Raw genomic sequence first — 15677 nt, 5'->3', positions numbered from 1 at the left:
TGATGGACCTAGGTTTCTGTCCCACACTTTCACCCACATCCTTGTCTTCACATGATGCTGTTTAATTACCACTAGTGTCAGGTTATGTTTACCCAGAGGGAGGCTTTTCGGGGACAGATAAAGAATAAAGAAAAACAGACACACGGAAGCATTTATGTTAAAAAAAGTATTACAATTATTCTAATTTCATGATATCTCAAGAACTGTCGTGCACAAGAACTGGCTTGACAAGTAATGTAAAGGCGATGGTTTAAACATCTGTACACATTTGCACTCCATTTTAGATCATAACTGTCTCATGGCAAGCCATCTTTGTTTTAGGGGAAAAGAGAGGACAATGGGCCCCCTCAGTGTGTTTAAAGTTTAATTCCTGTGTGTGTTGGCAGCAAGCGTTCTGTCAAAGCACATTCCACCACAGGCCACAAAATCGCTTCTTGTCCTTTCTGTAGCCTTCCTTGGACTTTCTCTCATCAAATTCTCTTCAAACATTTCTCTTTCACAACCAACCAGTCTCCACTTCCCAGCATCAGTTTCCTTTAACATCCTCTCTCAAGCCATATATTATTTTCTGCTTCAAAAGGAGAAAACATGTCTGACTGACTTGCAATAATTGTATTTGCTTTAAGAATGCTCGTGCTTTTTCTGGCATTTTGTTTGCTGAAGAAACAAAAAGGGTTTTAATATACCTTTTGATGGATGTTTATTTAAATGTGAAACCGAGGTTGGCTTTCTTCTCTGAGTCTTAAGAGTACTCAGGTTGCCAGCTAAATAAGAGCACTGATACTTGCAAACTGAGTCACTTCTTTATCTACTGAATGCTCATTAAATGTGACAGACTCGACTTTAACATATCCCAATGCATCTTTTAACAAGACATTTCGCAGTTTTTGGTACTTTGTGGTAGTCTATTTTATAACAGCACATTGGATCCCTCAAAATCATAGATTCATCGAACAAACAAATATTAATTTTTAAAAAATGTATTTATTTATTTTTATTTTTTATTTTTTTTGGTGAGGGGCTGCTTCAGGGTGCTCCAGCATGTATAAAGCATTTAAAATATTTGGGAATTTGTATAACAAAATAATTTTTGTGGCTCTGTTGTTGCCATCTTTTCCAAGACATCTACGATTCACTCTGCCATACCAAAATTTTTGGGAAGCTAGAAAAGTAAATATTTAACTGTTCATTACAACAATATAAAATTTGCGTGAATTAGAAACATACATAAAACTGAAAAACAATGAAACAACGTACCTGAGTCATTGTCAAGACTTTTTGCCACGACTGTGGATGGATGGATGGATGGGTTGATTGATTGATTGGTTGGTGAGTTGATGGATGGATGGACGGATGGACAGAGGGATGGATGGGTTGATTGGTTGGATTATTGATGGCTGGATGATGGATACTAATGTAGAGAGAGAGAGACTGTAAACATAGTGTGGTTTAGATGCAGGCACACATCCAAATGTTTGTTCTCTGCCTGTTTCTCGTAGTGTGAGACGTCTTTGCGGTCACACTTACTGCACAGCAATGACACCACCAAGGGAGTTTGTTATTGTCTTCCACCGTATGGCTGTTTAAATGGCAATTTGAAGCTCGGCTGACTCTATAATTAGCTGTGAGCTCCCACAGGATAGGAGTATATAAAAAAAATAAAAAAAAGTCTTATCATATCCCCCTTGTAATTACATATCCACAGTAGGATGGCAGACTGCACAGACAAACTGTAGGATGGGTGTAAATGCCTTGGCATCTCCATGTACGCTTGTAGTTATTCACCACCTGTGACTCCTGTGACAAATGTAGATGATAAATGACAGCACAGCAGAAAAGAAAGTCCAAAATATGAGTTCTGTAATTTGTTCTCCCTCTGTGACTGTGACCCATCCCACACCGCTGACATGAAGCTCCAATAAAGCAGCAGACTGATGTTAAGAGGGAAACGGTGTGCGTTAGAGGGTGAGAGAGATCATAAATCTAACTGCCCACTCTTTTTACACCAAACAGCAGAATGTTGAGAATGAGCTGCTGGCGCAGGGAGGCCCTATGGGAAGCTTTCTTAAGAGTTTCTTGATTCATGTTGTTTTGGTCCTGTGCAGCATTATACTGTTTTTAATTGATTGTACATCCCAAATAATACAACACTTTCCAGCATGAATAATTCACTACTAACCTAGCCACCTTGGCTAATGTTGGCTTGTGCACAGTGCATGTTGTACGTGTGCACGTTTGTGAGGTGTGTTGCTGTGGTCTGGGAACCTTGCTAACAGCTTGAACAATAAATACTGCACATGAAAGTCATTAGATATCGCAAAGCATTGATTGTCTTATAATCTCAATTGTGATTTACTGTGCTTTCAAAATATGATAATATGTAAATGGGAAGTAGGATCACTGTTCTTCAGACATTATTACGGTCATCTGCTCTTTTTCTATTGTATCTCTTTCATAAGGCCAGATGGAACAACATGATTATTTGATGCCTTCATTCATTGTTAGAAGATGAATGAAAGGAGCACCGATGATATCACAGAATAAATCCTGTGTTTGTGTGTGTTGCCTTAACCTTGTGGCCTTTGACGTGAGGCTGTCCGAAATGTGTCCCACTCATCAGTCTCTTGCCTTCACTGCAGCCAAGAATTAATAACAGCTGCAATTCGCAGAAGGAGAGCAAAAGGCAGAGACATTCATCATTCACTCAGTAAACGCTCAAACCGTCGGCCGCGCCAAGACATTGTTTTCTTGATCCGGGTCGTTCGGGTCAGATCATTCTGAAGCAGAGCATCTTTATTAATGGCTCGTCGTCCCCTAAAGCGGGACCCTTGTTTACTGACACACACATTAATTGCTGAGTCAACACTGAGGTCTTGACTGCACTTTATCAACACGCTCACTCACGGAAGGAGCATCATTACATGTTAACATTTGCTCGAATCAACTGCATCTAATGCGACAGTATTGACTGAGTGCGTGTTAAACATCGGAATTTCCGTTCTTTCCCTTTTAAACCTTCTCGTCGCCTTGTCAACAGCTGTCCGCTAGCCCTCAAGGGCCGCACCTTTCTGCTCTTGACAAATTGAACTCGTTTAGTTGTACTTTCACCACTCACTGCAGGGCAAAGAAAGGAAAACACACACACACACGTACAGGAGGAGCGCATGAGCTGCTACGCTGCGTTATACACAGCCAGCGTGTTCTGCTTGGCTGCTCATGTGTGTCAGCTGAGGTGGTGCATCAAGGGATGCAAAAGAGCATGTGACAGGTAGAGGTGGTTCGAGGAGTGCAGGAAGAGAGAAATGTAAAGTAGATTACATACAAAGAATCAGAGAGATGACCATTTTCTTCTAATGGTCCTTCTCCCTCATCTCACCTGTGTCAGGATAAAGCCATTATGGCGGTACTTTGAAAACAATAGCTCAGGGCTTCGGGTGTATTTGGTACAGGTGTGCATCATGTCATTCACTTTGCGTCAACCTTAAACTTTTCAGCACTGACATTGTTTGTATTGAGTATTTTGTGCCCTATTGCTGTGTGAGTTGGTCAACACTGCCTTTTCGTGATCTGATACACAGGAAACTAGGGGTGTTAGAAAAAATCGATTTGGCAATATATCACAATATTACAGCGCGCAATCCTCGAATCGATTCAATATGCGGCCGAATCGCTTTTTAAACATCCATTTTTTATGGGAATATTCAACAAAACCTCTTACTTGGGGTTAGGATTTACACATTAAGCATGGAAGAATGTTATATTAATGGAACATTAAGCCTGGATATTTGATTTCAGTGCTGTTCAAACATGAAACAGAGTGCAACCTGAATTTTCAGATAAATAAATACATTTTCATACAAATCTTACAGTGTACATGTACAAGTTTACTGATTAGTATTTTCTAAATTTGAGTTTTAAAAAAATCGCAATAATCAATTTATAGATCTGTATCAGGGGATTAATCGGTATTGAATCGAATCGTGACCTATGAATCGTGATACAAATCGAATCGCCAGGTACTAGGCAATTCACACCCCTACAGGACACCATACTGTATGACATGTAGACATGTATTGTAGTATGTGTGCATTTATGTTTAAATCTAAATCTACCTTGTGAACACAAAGGTATTATTAACGCCGAGATGATGATTGCTCCAGAGTGCAGCTTAGCAATGATGATTATTATTGTTTATTATTATTATGTTTGTTATGTATTATTGTTATTGTAAACACAGAGAGATGTTTCTCTGAGTTGTAGCTTAGATTTTCCCAGAAGCTTTCTAGCCAACTTCCACGCAATTACATGACATTTTGCAGAAGCCTGTAGATGTCATTAGACACACAGTGGCCTCACACCGCAGGATCTGTCTCAGGGAAGAAAATAGAGCTCCTGTTTTAACGCACAGCCTGCCCTACTTGTATCTCAGTGCGACACTGTGGGGTAGAAAGATAAGGAGTTTTAAAAACAACACATAATTGAATCTAGTCTTGAACTTCTAACGTGTGACAGTTCCACTTGATTTAGATGCAAATCTACCAATGTCAAGATGTGAGTGAATATACAGTAGTGCTTTGCCACTTGATTAAGTGGCAGGTTATGCAACTGTGGTTTCTTTGTAGGAGCCCCCAAGGACCCACTACTCAGTTGTAAATGAATAAAACTTGTGAAATGATAATAAACTAATTAACATCCAGCACAATGATGGGGACGTTTTGTAGTGCAAGTCTGGGAACAATTAAGTGGAAGAAATGACAGAATAGTCATTTAGTATCATCCCACTCGCACAGACATCAAAGCAACTTTTCAAAGTTTTTTTTTAACAATTGCAAACATGGTAAGTATAACCCAGATTTCTGCAGCCGACTTAATCTACAGTACAAGAAGAAGACATAACAAACCATTCTGTTTCATTGTTTCGATATCAAGTTATTCCTTTTTTCCCCAGCATGAGTGACATTACAAGAGCTGCCTGTCGTACTGCTTCACTAGAACATCCTAAATGCAACTTTAGACCGGGGGACTTTTGTATGATTATCACCGCACCCCTGAGTTGAATGGAGATGTATCCATTCTGTTAATCTCCTCTGCCCGTAAATTGTCATCCATGCATAATAGTTAAGGGAATATATATATATATATATATATATATATATATATATACGTATATATATATATATATATATATATATATATATATATATATATATATATATGTATATATAAGAGGATAATGACTTAAGCTCCCTGAAGTTTACGTGACAAACTTTACCAGCACTAATAGTCTAAGTATTGCACACAACTGTAGGAGTAAAACAATAACGTCAGTGTAATTGTAGCTGCAGTCAAGTTTTGCTTTTCAGAGTTATAAAGTAGTGAAGGCCCAAGTTTTTATGGGGGTCTTAAACAACATTTGATTTGGGGCCCAACCTCCACCATGTTTATGTTTTAATACATTACAACAACAAAATCGTTAGACATTTTGGGTGCTCCCTATTGCCAGGGCCCCCCAAGCAGCCGCTTACTTCATTTATACTAAATTGCTTCTAATGCTACATAACAGGACTTGAACAATGAAAACCACAAATGGAGATTTTTATCACCTCAAAACTGAACCTAAAAATGTACACCTATTTACAGATCAGTGAGTGATTAAAGTAACTTTTGATGCTAGTTTCCCAGATTTTTTTTCTTCTTTTTTCAAAATATTGTTGACCCAAACTATAAAGGTTTGTTATTTCCAGTAAAGCCAAGTATTAAGAGTTCATAAGAATGCATTAAAGGGATTCTTGTCATGGGGCAGCTGTTTGCCTGTCACTCTTTTGACTGGTAAAACGTGTGCGCTTGTGTGTGTATGTGTATCACCGTAGGCTATCTTCCTGTTGTGAGGGCGGCGGTGCGGCAGAGGAACAATGATTAATTTCACTACAAGTCACCTGTGTGGCTAGTGTGTGTGTGTGTGTGTCTGTCTAACCCTGACTGGAGGGCATCCAAAGTATCACAGCACACCTGCGGTCTACACACACATACGAGTGTTCAGTCATAGATCTTTTTCGCTCTGTTGATTCCACCTTTTTTCGTCCGTCCATTTTCAGTAGTGCTTGCCACAGTTGGACTGGAGTCCATCCCAGCTAACTTTGGGTGAGAGGTTACACTCTGTTATTTTTCTTTTCTTTTTTTCCCCTTAATTTTACCGATTCAACATGTCATCATCATTGCTCTCTCTCTTTTTTTATTTTATTTATTTTGTATGTGCGTGAGTATGTGCGTGTGTGTGTGCATGTGTGCGTGCGTGTGCGTGTGTATTCATTAATTCACCTAAAACCTATTAAAAATCCCATACCGTTCACCTAAACCGAATACTTCAGAATCCAGCTAGAGTCGTGAGGTTGTCAGGAGACCTGAGGAAGGATCAAAGAAAAGAAAGGAAAGTGAAATCCAGCACTGACCAGACATCACCTACTACCCACTGGGTTACTAACCAGCCTTTCACCAACCCCAGAAACATCTAAATTCCAACAAATTAGGGAGACCTCAAGAGACCAAAGGAGAGACTGAGGAAAGAAAGGAAGGATAGATGAAGCAGAGTGAGATCCACAGACATCCGCCTCCACCGATTCAACGACCAGAGGAAGAACCAGAATTTCGATAGATGCTGGTGTGTTGGATCTGGCATGCATGAAAACCTCCCCCAAAGAGGGCAGCCGTCGACCCCGGCCAGGACAGAGCAAGCAAAACCCCCCAGGGCCCCCCAGGCCACGGCAGCTCCAAGGCTCAACCCCCGGGCCCCGCAGTAGAGGTTACACTCTGGACTGGCCGCCATTCCATGGCCGGGCACACACAGGCAAACAAGCATCCACACTCACATTCACACAATTTAGTGTCTTCAATTAATCTAATATGCATGTTTTTGGAATGTTAGAAGGAGTACTTTTGAGTTGAATTCCGAACCCTGAACAGAGCTGTGAGGCAGACTTGCTAACCACGAGTACACCATGTTGAAATGTTCTTCTTTTGGGTTTTAGGTTTTATCCGCAGTATTCTCATAGGGCACCGCTGTGTTTGCATTTGTAAAGTGTATGCTTACAAATGTAGCCTGTACTGTACATTTACCAAATTCCTCATCAATGAATGAGACCAAAATCAATTTCAATAAAGACTTCACACACTCACACACACACACATAATTGCACACACACACCTTGAGCAGATTTTATTAAGCAAATGCCTTCCTCTGTTCGCTCCATTATCAAAGAACTGCTTGAACATTTTGGAGTTTGCATCATTACTCTTCCTCATTGGACAGTTTTAACGTTAGTTTCCATGAGAAATGCTAACAAGGTTAACAAGTAGCTCCTATAGTACCTTTCTCACTTTTCCCTCCTTGTCATCGCTATCCATCTTTTGCCCTTTTCTACCCTCTACTTGTCCTGCCATGTAATTAAGTGCATAACTGTTAAGGTCACTAACATATAAGCAGACAAAGAGTGGATGACTAAGCGGGGGTGGGGAGGATTGGGGGACGAGATTTTGAAAATGAAGGGGATGTCATTGACACTACAGGTTGTGCATTTGTTTGTAGATTGATAATGCTGAATACAATATTGAATATGAATAAATCATGAAATATGTATTAAGATGAAATTAAAAGGTAGAAAGGAGAGCAAAATAAAATAAGCATGCACAGAATGGAGGTAAGTACCATTAATCAAAAATAATAATTGAATGAAATTGCTACGTCCCGTTTCTTACTATTATTTTACATACTAATATATACCGTATAATTGCATTTACTAACTCCCTTTACTCCTTCATTCACCTCATCACCATGAACACAGCAATGGCACTGGAACATTCGCATCTTGTATGCTTCCTTGTCTTCATCGTCACCAAGATTTTTGGCATGCGAGACCTTAGTGGGTCTGTATAATGTGTAGTTCTGTTTCAATAAGTGTATATGTGAGCACTGTATCTGTAATTCCACAAGATTGTGTGAACTAAACATTGTTTTTGTAGGTTACAGTGTCCTTTGAATATCAGTATTAAACCTCAGGGGAAACCAGGACACGGAGCAGTTTGAGTATTTGAAAGAGGAGGACAAGGAGTGTCCAGACTTATTTTAAAAAGTCACCATTAACTTTAAATGTGTTGTAAAAGGAAAATGAATAGACAGCTTCTGGTAAGATATAATACACATAGTCATGCATAGTATTTATTAGAAAGCTAACATAGTTTGGGCGTTGTACTTCTTTTCATGAGCATAATTGTGCCCTAACCTCAAGCACTGGCCACTTTCAAATGATGATGCAATATAAGATAAGACCATCTTTAATGATCCACATGGGGGGATTTGGGTGATATGAAAGTTGCAAAAATCAGCATGCAGCAGATTATTTAAAAAATAAGAAAAAAAATGGAGAGAATAAAACTAGATTGTAAGAAAGTGTATGCAATGATTCACCTCAATGTTTTGTGGCTGGGGGTTCGAATCCAGGCTCCAACTTTCTCCCACTGTGGAGTTTGCATACACTCTTTGCTGGCTTACTGCCGCATTCCAAACACAAATTCATCTGGGCTAGAGCCCAACACAGCCTAAAATCGATGGATGAAGTTCTTTCGTAACATTGAAGCTCTTAAAAGCACAATCATGCTCATATTGCTGATCATAGTTCAGTTCAGTCATAATGTAGTGTTTACTTTTCCTAATATTTTGTCCTCAATTCTCACAGTCGCATTAATCAAACTCCTGCAGGTATTCCTGCCAGATTAAAAAGTATGCAGTGCAACTCCTGCCAACCCTGTCAGGCTGGATTTGGTTGCCTTTGATAATGGCCCCCAAAATAGAATGTTCGAAAGATCCACATATCATTTGTAGTCTCTTTTTGGCTGCCAGCAGAAAAATAAGCTGCTCTCTTGATGACACGCAGCATGACTCTCACGTGAGTGGAGAGACACTTCTCACGCGGCAGCTCAAACGTGTTAACACGAACATGAAAAGAACAAAGGTTGCATTGTGCACCGGTACCAGATATGTAGGCGGTGCGTCTCACGCATTTGAACACAGGTTGTCAAGACTTCTTACTGTGGACTACTGCCACGTTTTCTAATAATTTACCTTTCCCCTATCCAATCTCATTATTACACTTTTTCTTTACTTTACCATGGTTAGTATACCAACAGACTGTACCAAAAAAAATACCACGGTATGGTTTAGTTACTTTTGTATTCTATACATTTCACAATCTGGCTTTGATTATTTGATTGATTGACTCTTAAAAGTGTTGTTGATTTTTGTTGGGGGTTTTCACAATTTACCATTCACATGTCAAATAATGCTGAATAAAATAGGATTAATTGTATAATTGATGGAAATGGGGCTTAACTAGAGTTCGCAGGTCACAGGAGGGGAGCAGAAACCTGCAGGCTATTTGAAGAGATGAGAGTGTATGCTCACCTGTGCCACTCTGCATCCCTTCCGTGCCAACTGACCTAAATCCCCCTCCAACTGCCCTCTGCCCCGAGCTGTAGGGCAGCTCGCCTGTCGCTGTTCACGTCCCCGCATAACTTTGGACTGCAATCTTCACGAATGCTATGCCATTCACACCTGCTTTGCTGAATAACAATTTCCACCCCAGTGTGTGTGTGTGTGACAGTGTGTGAGAAGACCTGCACTGTGAGGAACATCAAATAATAAATGCAAAAATGGTGTATTACTTTTTACGTTTCATTGTACAACGTGCTGTCACTATAATGTTTATGGGTATTCCTTCCAAAAAAACTATTCAAAATCACAGAATTTATAGTCTTCAGTTAGCCTGCATTTTCCCATATTGGTGATCTTAAAATTGTCAAAACTTCTGTGAGCCCTCCCCTGTTCTTTCAAGCTGATTTATTTAAAGAACAAAAGTGAAGTGAGTAGCTGTCCTTGTTCAAGCTGCTCTTCAGACACAGCGTTTGATTCCATTTTGTTCTAAACTCAGAGGCAAATACCTGACATTTTGCTTTTTAGAGTAAAGTCTTGAGATTATTTTGATGAAACATCCTGCTGAGAACCTTTTCAAAGCTGATTTATCAATGCACTTGCCTTTTATACACAATTGATTTCTGATCTTAAGAAACAAGCACACCCACTGTGTTGACAGGCCAAACTTTCTGTAAAAAAAGAAAGGAAAAAAAGGCAACTCTGTTTGTGATTTGACAGATAAATACTACACACACTGTTCTGACCAGGAGAGGAAAATAATGGAAAAATGTGAGTGTGGAGGAAGTATAGAACGTTTTGGAAAGCTGTGGGGAAAATTTAGATGAGAGGAGCAGAAGTTAAAATAATGTACAGCATTTCGGTATATGTTTCGCATGTTTGTGAATATGGATTCGGATTGGATTTTTGGATCAGTTTTGCTTCAGTGTGTTAAAAGATTGTACAAGCAAGTTTTGAACAACCAAAGTAATATTAGAACACACGCATTATCTTCAAATGATTTTCTTTTAACTTGTTAATTTGTTTATGTGTGATAGAGCAATTAAACATTTTTCAGATCTCTGCTTTCACTCATGTTAAGCTAAAATGTGGAAAAAATGTAAATGTCTTTCCAGAGAAATGTTTGAATTTGCCATAACATATTTTGTTTGTTTCTTGTTTATTTTAGAATTACACAACAAGGTATATATTTCATGAGTGGGCAGTGACACATTTTTGCTAAAATGCTAAAATTGCATTGTTTTTTTCTGCTTTGCTTCTCCTAGATTCTTGTCAACTCCGTTTCCCAGTCAGCTTTGCTGTATGAAAATATCCTTGTGAGCGAAGGCAGCCCCATCCTGAAAGATTTGCTCTTCAGCCCAGATCACCAATACGTGTACGCGCTCACTGATCAGCAGGTAAAGTGTGAACATGCACACACATTCTGAAATAATCAACCTAAGCTTATTGTGTGTCAGAATACAGTTGCCACTGACAACACAGGCAACGTCATTAGTAAATATCAATAGATCAGTGATGCATTTGATAATACAATGATGCACCTTTTCACAAACCGTGTCAAACTCATGCAGCAGACATACATTTTCAGAGAGGATGGCCGACATAAGCAAAGGAAGCAGACATATGTTAGGAAGCAACCAGTCAAGCTAATTATGCAAAAACAAAGACAACCACCCAAAGAACTTAAAAATAAATAAATGCAAACAAGGCAGGAACAAAATTTATCAATTAAGATTGAAAATGTTCTGCAGTTAAACATAAATAAAATGAGCTGTCAACATGGGAACAGGGAGGTGAATTATATTTATTATTAATAATAAAGATTAGTACAGCAAATGGCAAATCAAGCAACTTTGTGGGCGGCCACGGTCCCCTATGGCCCGCCCATGAGGACGGGTCTGGCTGTCAGATGGTATAGCTCGCCTGGACCCTAGTTATTAGAGATACATCATACCCTCTCCTTCAACTTGGCTTTTTTTTGTCACATAAAGTTGTACAGGTGAGGAAAGCACATACTATGAGCCAAAAGTTTCACAAATATAAAAAATGAGTGCTTTGATAATGCTTGTATATATTTGATTCTGGCAATGTTCAGTGTGATTGCCTTTCACTGTGATCTTTTTTTGTCATTTGGAAAACATGATTCCACTCATGTTTGATTCTTAGAGGGAATTAAACTCAAAAGCCACTTTATTGAAAAATAGTTGCTAACAGAGGGTGGAAAAGTCGCTTTGTAAACCAGCTCCTCCCTCCTGTTTACAGCCATCTTATTGGTGTAAGCAGTGTCGCACAGCCCTCCTGCTATTCAGTGATCAAGTCATCGGGACAACACCCTGACAAAATGTCTCATCCTACGATCCATCTGTTGCACGAACTCAATGACATAGACATTTAATTTCTTGTCAATGCCACACCAGGCAGATTATGCAGAGGCGGTTGTCATGAGGCTTTGTTTTGTACAGTCAACTTGTAGATGGTCATTTTAATTGACTTCTTCATGACGAGACTTTTTTTCGCCTACTGTAAAGAAACAAGGGCTCCTTCTTAAGACATCACTTTAAAGCAGTGGAACATTTGTGTCATTAAGAAATTCCTGTATTTGCTGTCCAATGATGATATGGCATGACATTCAAAACAACAAAAAGTTTTTACATGCTGCAAGCATGCGTGCCACTGAGCACAAGCAGACATTACCTGCTTTATACTTTATAAACTTTATGCCTTTGTATTTCACCTTCAATGTTAAAATAATCAGACCGATCATTGATAGAAATCTTTTATTTTACCTTAGTGACTTTTCTGACGTGTGAACGAAGGACTGATGTTGAAACACGCAATAACCAGAGCATATCCGAACATCACCCCGTAGCACATAAATTCAATAAGTATGACCCTTTGCGTTGCTCTTCTTTTCATCACCTTCTCCTTCCTTACCTGCAAGACTCTTATCTTATAACAGCTAATGACCGCGCTTGCGATAACCTTCAGTAAGACGTTCCCGGCACATAGACAGAACTGTCTCGTGAGTGCCGTGTAATTTACCAAAGATTAGACATAATTGACTTCCACGTGTCTGGATGAGCACAGCGAAGAAGTCTTGTGTAATTGATACAAATGGACAGTGTTGACCTGACTGGGGAATTAAGCCTGCCCATCAAGGGCGCTGGGGCCAAGAGAGAGGCTTAGAGGAGATACATGAATATGCATATATACTAAGAGGAGGCTACATATGTGCAAAAAGGGGAGGAGTTTCAATTTTAAAATGTGACCTTCACAGATCTAATCCAGATCACATCCCCAGAGATGTTTTTATACAAAACATTAAAAAAAGCAATTGCCACAAAAATTCTAAACTTTTAATGGCCAGCACAGAGTGCAACCTTTTCACATTTTCATAAGCAGTAAAAATACAGATGGGATGAAAACGATTTACATAAACAGGTTTTATTAGAGATTATAAGGCCCACCATTATCATTCTTCTTTTTTTTCCGGTAAGCACCTTGTGCTGCAAAGCTAACATTGCTCAGCAGTTCTCTCAACAGTGTTAGAAGCAGTCAAGGCATTCACATTCCAAGTGTTCCCATAGGTTCCCTTTCATTTGCCGTTATCTACATTATAGCAATTGGTTCTTGGCACGTTTTCAATTATCAAAGCCAAGTGTTTTATTTTTTGATGGGCACCGCTATGTCTACTACATTTATATGAGTGTTAGTGCTGCGACTGTGGGGAAGACACGATAAAAGCCTTGTAAAAACCCACAATGCTTGCATGGAAAGATGGACCACAGTGATACTCTCATGTAAGAGTCAATATGCAGTGGGTACTGTCTACACATATGCATGTATGCTCCTCTTCAACCCTTCTTAGAAGAGACAGAGTAAAAGGCATCTCTTTGGAAAGCACATAATTGCAGTTCCCCTCTAAAGCTTGAACACTACGATATTCGCAACCATTCTCAGAATCTGTCAGAAACCGAGGGGGGAGTGTGCGTGCCATAGAGGTGGAACAATATAATTGGTTTGTGGGATTTGCCGTTTCCTTTTGTAATTCTTCTTGCGTGATTTCTTTATTTTGTCTTGGGTCTAAACTAGAGTTCAGGAGGAAGTGCTCTCCCGGTAGGGGCTTCAGACAGCATAAGGTCTCACTCTCCTACTTAATGCATTCAACATGAAAGGGCACCAGAAGACTCGCAGATTTGGAGCATTGTCTGCGCCTTAGGCTTTTGGGCTATGGAATATTTAACAGTGTTAAATACCTTGTCCTACTTTGACAGTGGTCACCAAGCCGTTGACAGTATTTCAGTTTCTGAAGCCATACACATCTGAAGGCAAACACATATTTTCTCTGGACTTTGCACCAAGGAACTTCCTTTTGCAATTGGTGTACTTTAATCTAAATTAAACGTAAATTTAACTGACTAACATATCCAACTGCAGAATACATATTCCTAAATCCAAATTGCACATTCAGCCAGCCATTTTAAGCATATGCCAGCTGACTTTGGGCGAGAGGTAACGTACAGCCTGGACAGGTCGCCAATCAATTGGGGCACATATAAACAAATATCATGCATTTCCATTTCAAAAAAGCTAAACTAAAGGAGCATGCACTACTGAATGGATATTTGGTAATAATATTATCTTAGCACCTTGACCACAGCAAAGCTCACATTTCACTTAATAATGTATAGAAAAAAGATAAAAAAGGTGACTTTTGCTCTTAATGTTTCCCATTGTTATAGATGAAAAAAATGTCTATATTAAAATGCAGATTTCAATCATTCATACTCCACTGCAAAGTTTGTATCTGGTCTGAGATCAAATAAACAGACACAAGCCGGAATTGCAATGTCACCGGAACAGATGGCGATTTTGGTTCTATTTAAGCAAACAAATTACTATTGGATATTTGTCGCTCTTATCGCTCGCAGCAAATCATAGTGGATAACCAGGAACTATGCAAGTGTCCACCAAAAACTACTTATTTACTGCTTCAGACTACCTTCTTTTATCTCACTTTTTAACTGTTGTGTTACAGCCAAAAATCACACGCACATTATACATGTTCCACTTAAGTGATTTTTCAATCATTTATAATGAACACAATTTATTTGCGTTAAATTAATGAATCAGTGTGTTATTTCACTAGCTGTGCCATTTTTTCACAATTGATTAGTCCAATAACCATACTTAGAAGTTTACCGCTGTTAATAGTAAATCCATTCACCTTTTAAACATCACTTGAAGGGAGTCTGTACATTTTACTTAACCGTCAAGATGGACACATACCCAGAAGTTCTATTCCTTGTTCTAGAGTAATATTAACATATTTTCACTCTGAAAAACAGTTGGGCAAAAAATAACCCAATTTGGTTAAAAAAAGTGGACCAACCCACTACTTTGGTCAATTTAACCCAACGTTCTGGGATGTTTTGCACAAACTAACACACAAAAAAAAATTGGGTAGTTTTGTACAAGACAACCCCAAAAATTGGGCCGTTTTTAAACAACCCCAAAAGTTTGGTCAAATTAACCCAAGTAGTACATCGGTCCATTTTTTACCTAAATTTGGCTATTTTTGTCCCAACTGGTTTCTGTCTGTTATCTTTATCATCCTGTGTATGCTATGCTGAATTATCAATTTTTTGCAAAAGGATGTATCTCTCTTAAAATGTTGGTACGGTAGTTGACTGTAATGATAACATATAGAAATTGCTCTTTTCAATCCTAACACAAGAGGCAGTGTTTAGTGTCTCGATGTGCACTTACAAAAGCGCTATATATACAATCATCTTTTTTGTCTCCTCCGCCCTTCCTTCTCCTGCTCCTCCTCATTCTAGCCTGTCTCTCTCCGTGTTGAATAATAGAAATGCCAAGTGATGAGAGCTCAAACATAAAAAAAGCCCATTTCGCAGCTTGACAGAGCAATTTACCTTTCCCATATTCACTCGCTCACATAATTAAAAGTGTTGGATTGGACTATCTTTGTCTCAGAGGTGACTCTCCTCTCCTACACGCACACACACACACACACGCACACACACACATGCACACACACTTGTCTTTGTATCATCGTGGGGACATCTCATTGACATGATGCATTTCCTAGCCCCTTCCCCTAACCCCAACCGGCAATTATGATTGCCTACCCCCATTCCTTACCCTAACCTCAACCATAACCCAATTCAAACCTAAA

The 15677-nt window shown here is 39.2% G+C and overlaps 1 protein-coding gene across 4 annotated transcripts in view; it reads left to right on the top strand.

Moving 5' to 3' along the window:
• Window positions 1–15677, top strand: part of LOC144035843 (plexin-A1-like) — a 248625-nt gene that overhangs the window by 127928 nt on the left and 105020 nt on the right. For all 4 annotated transcript variants that reach the window (XM_077545873.1, XM_077545896.1, XM_077545888.1 and 1 more), the window contains one exon: window positions 10747–10878. In XM_077545873.1, the coding sequence (XP_077401999.1) occupies window positions 10747–10878 (132 nt within the window). The remainder of the gene's footprint in view (window positions 1–10746; window positions 10879–15677) is intronic.

The sequence above is a fragment of the Vanacampus margaritifer genome, chromosome 1, assembly GCF_051991255.1.
Source record: "Vanacampus margaritifer isolate UIUO_Vmar chromosome 1, RoL_Vmar_1.0, whole genome shotgun sequence".
In the NCBI taxonomy this organism is placed as follows: domain Eukaryota; kingdom Metazoa; phylum Chordata; class Actinopteri; order Syngnathiformes; family Syngnathidae; genus Vanacampus; species Vanacampus margaritifer.
This window is presented reverse-complemented; position numbering and strand designations above follow the sequence as displayed.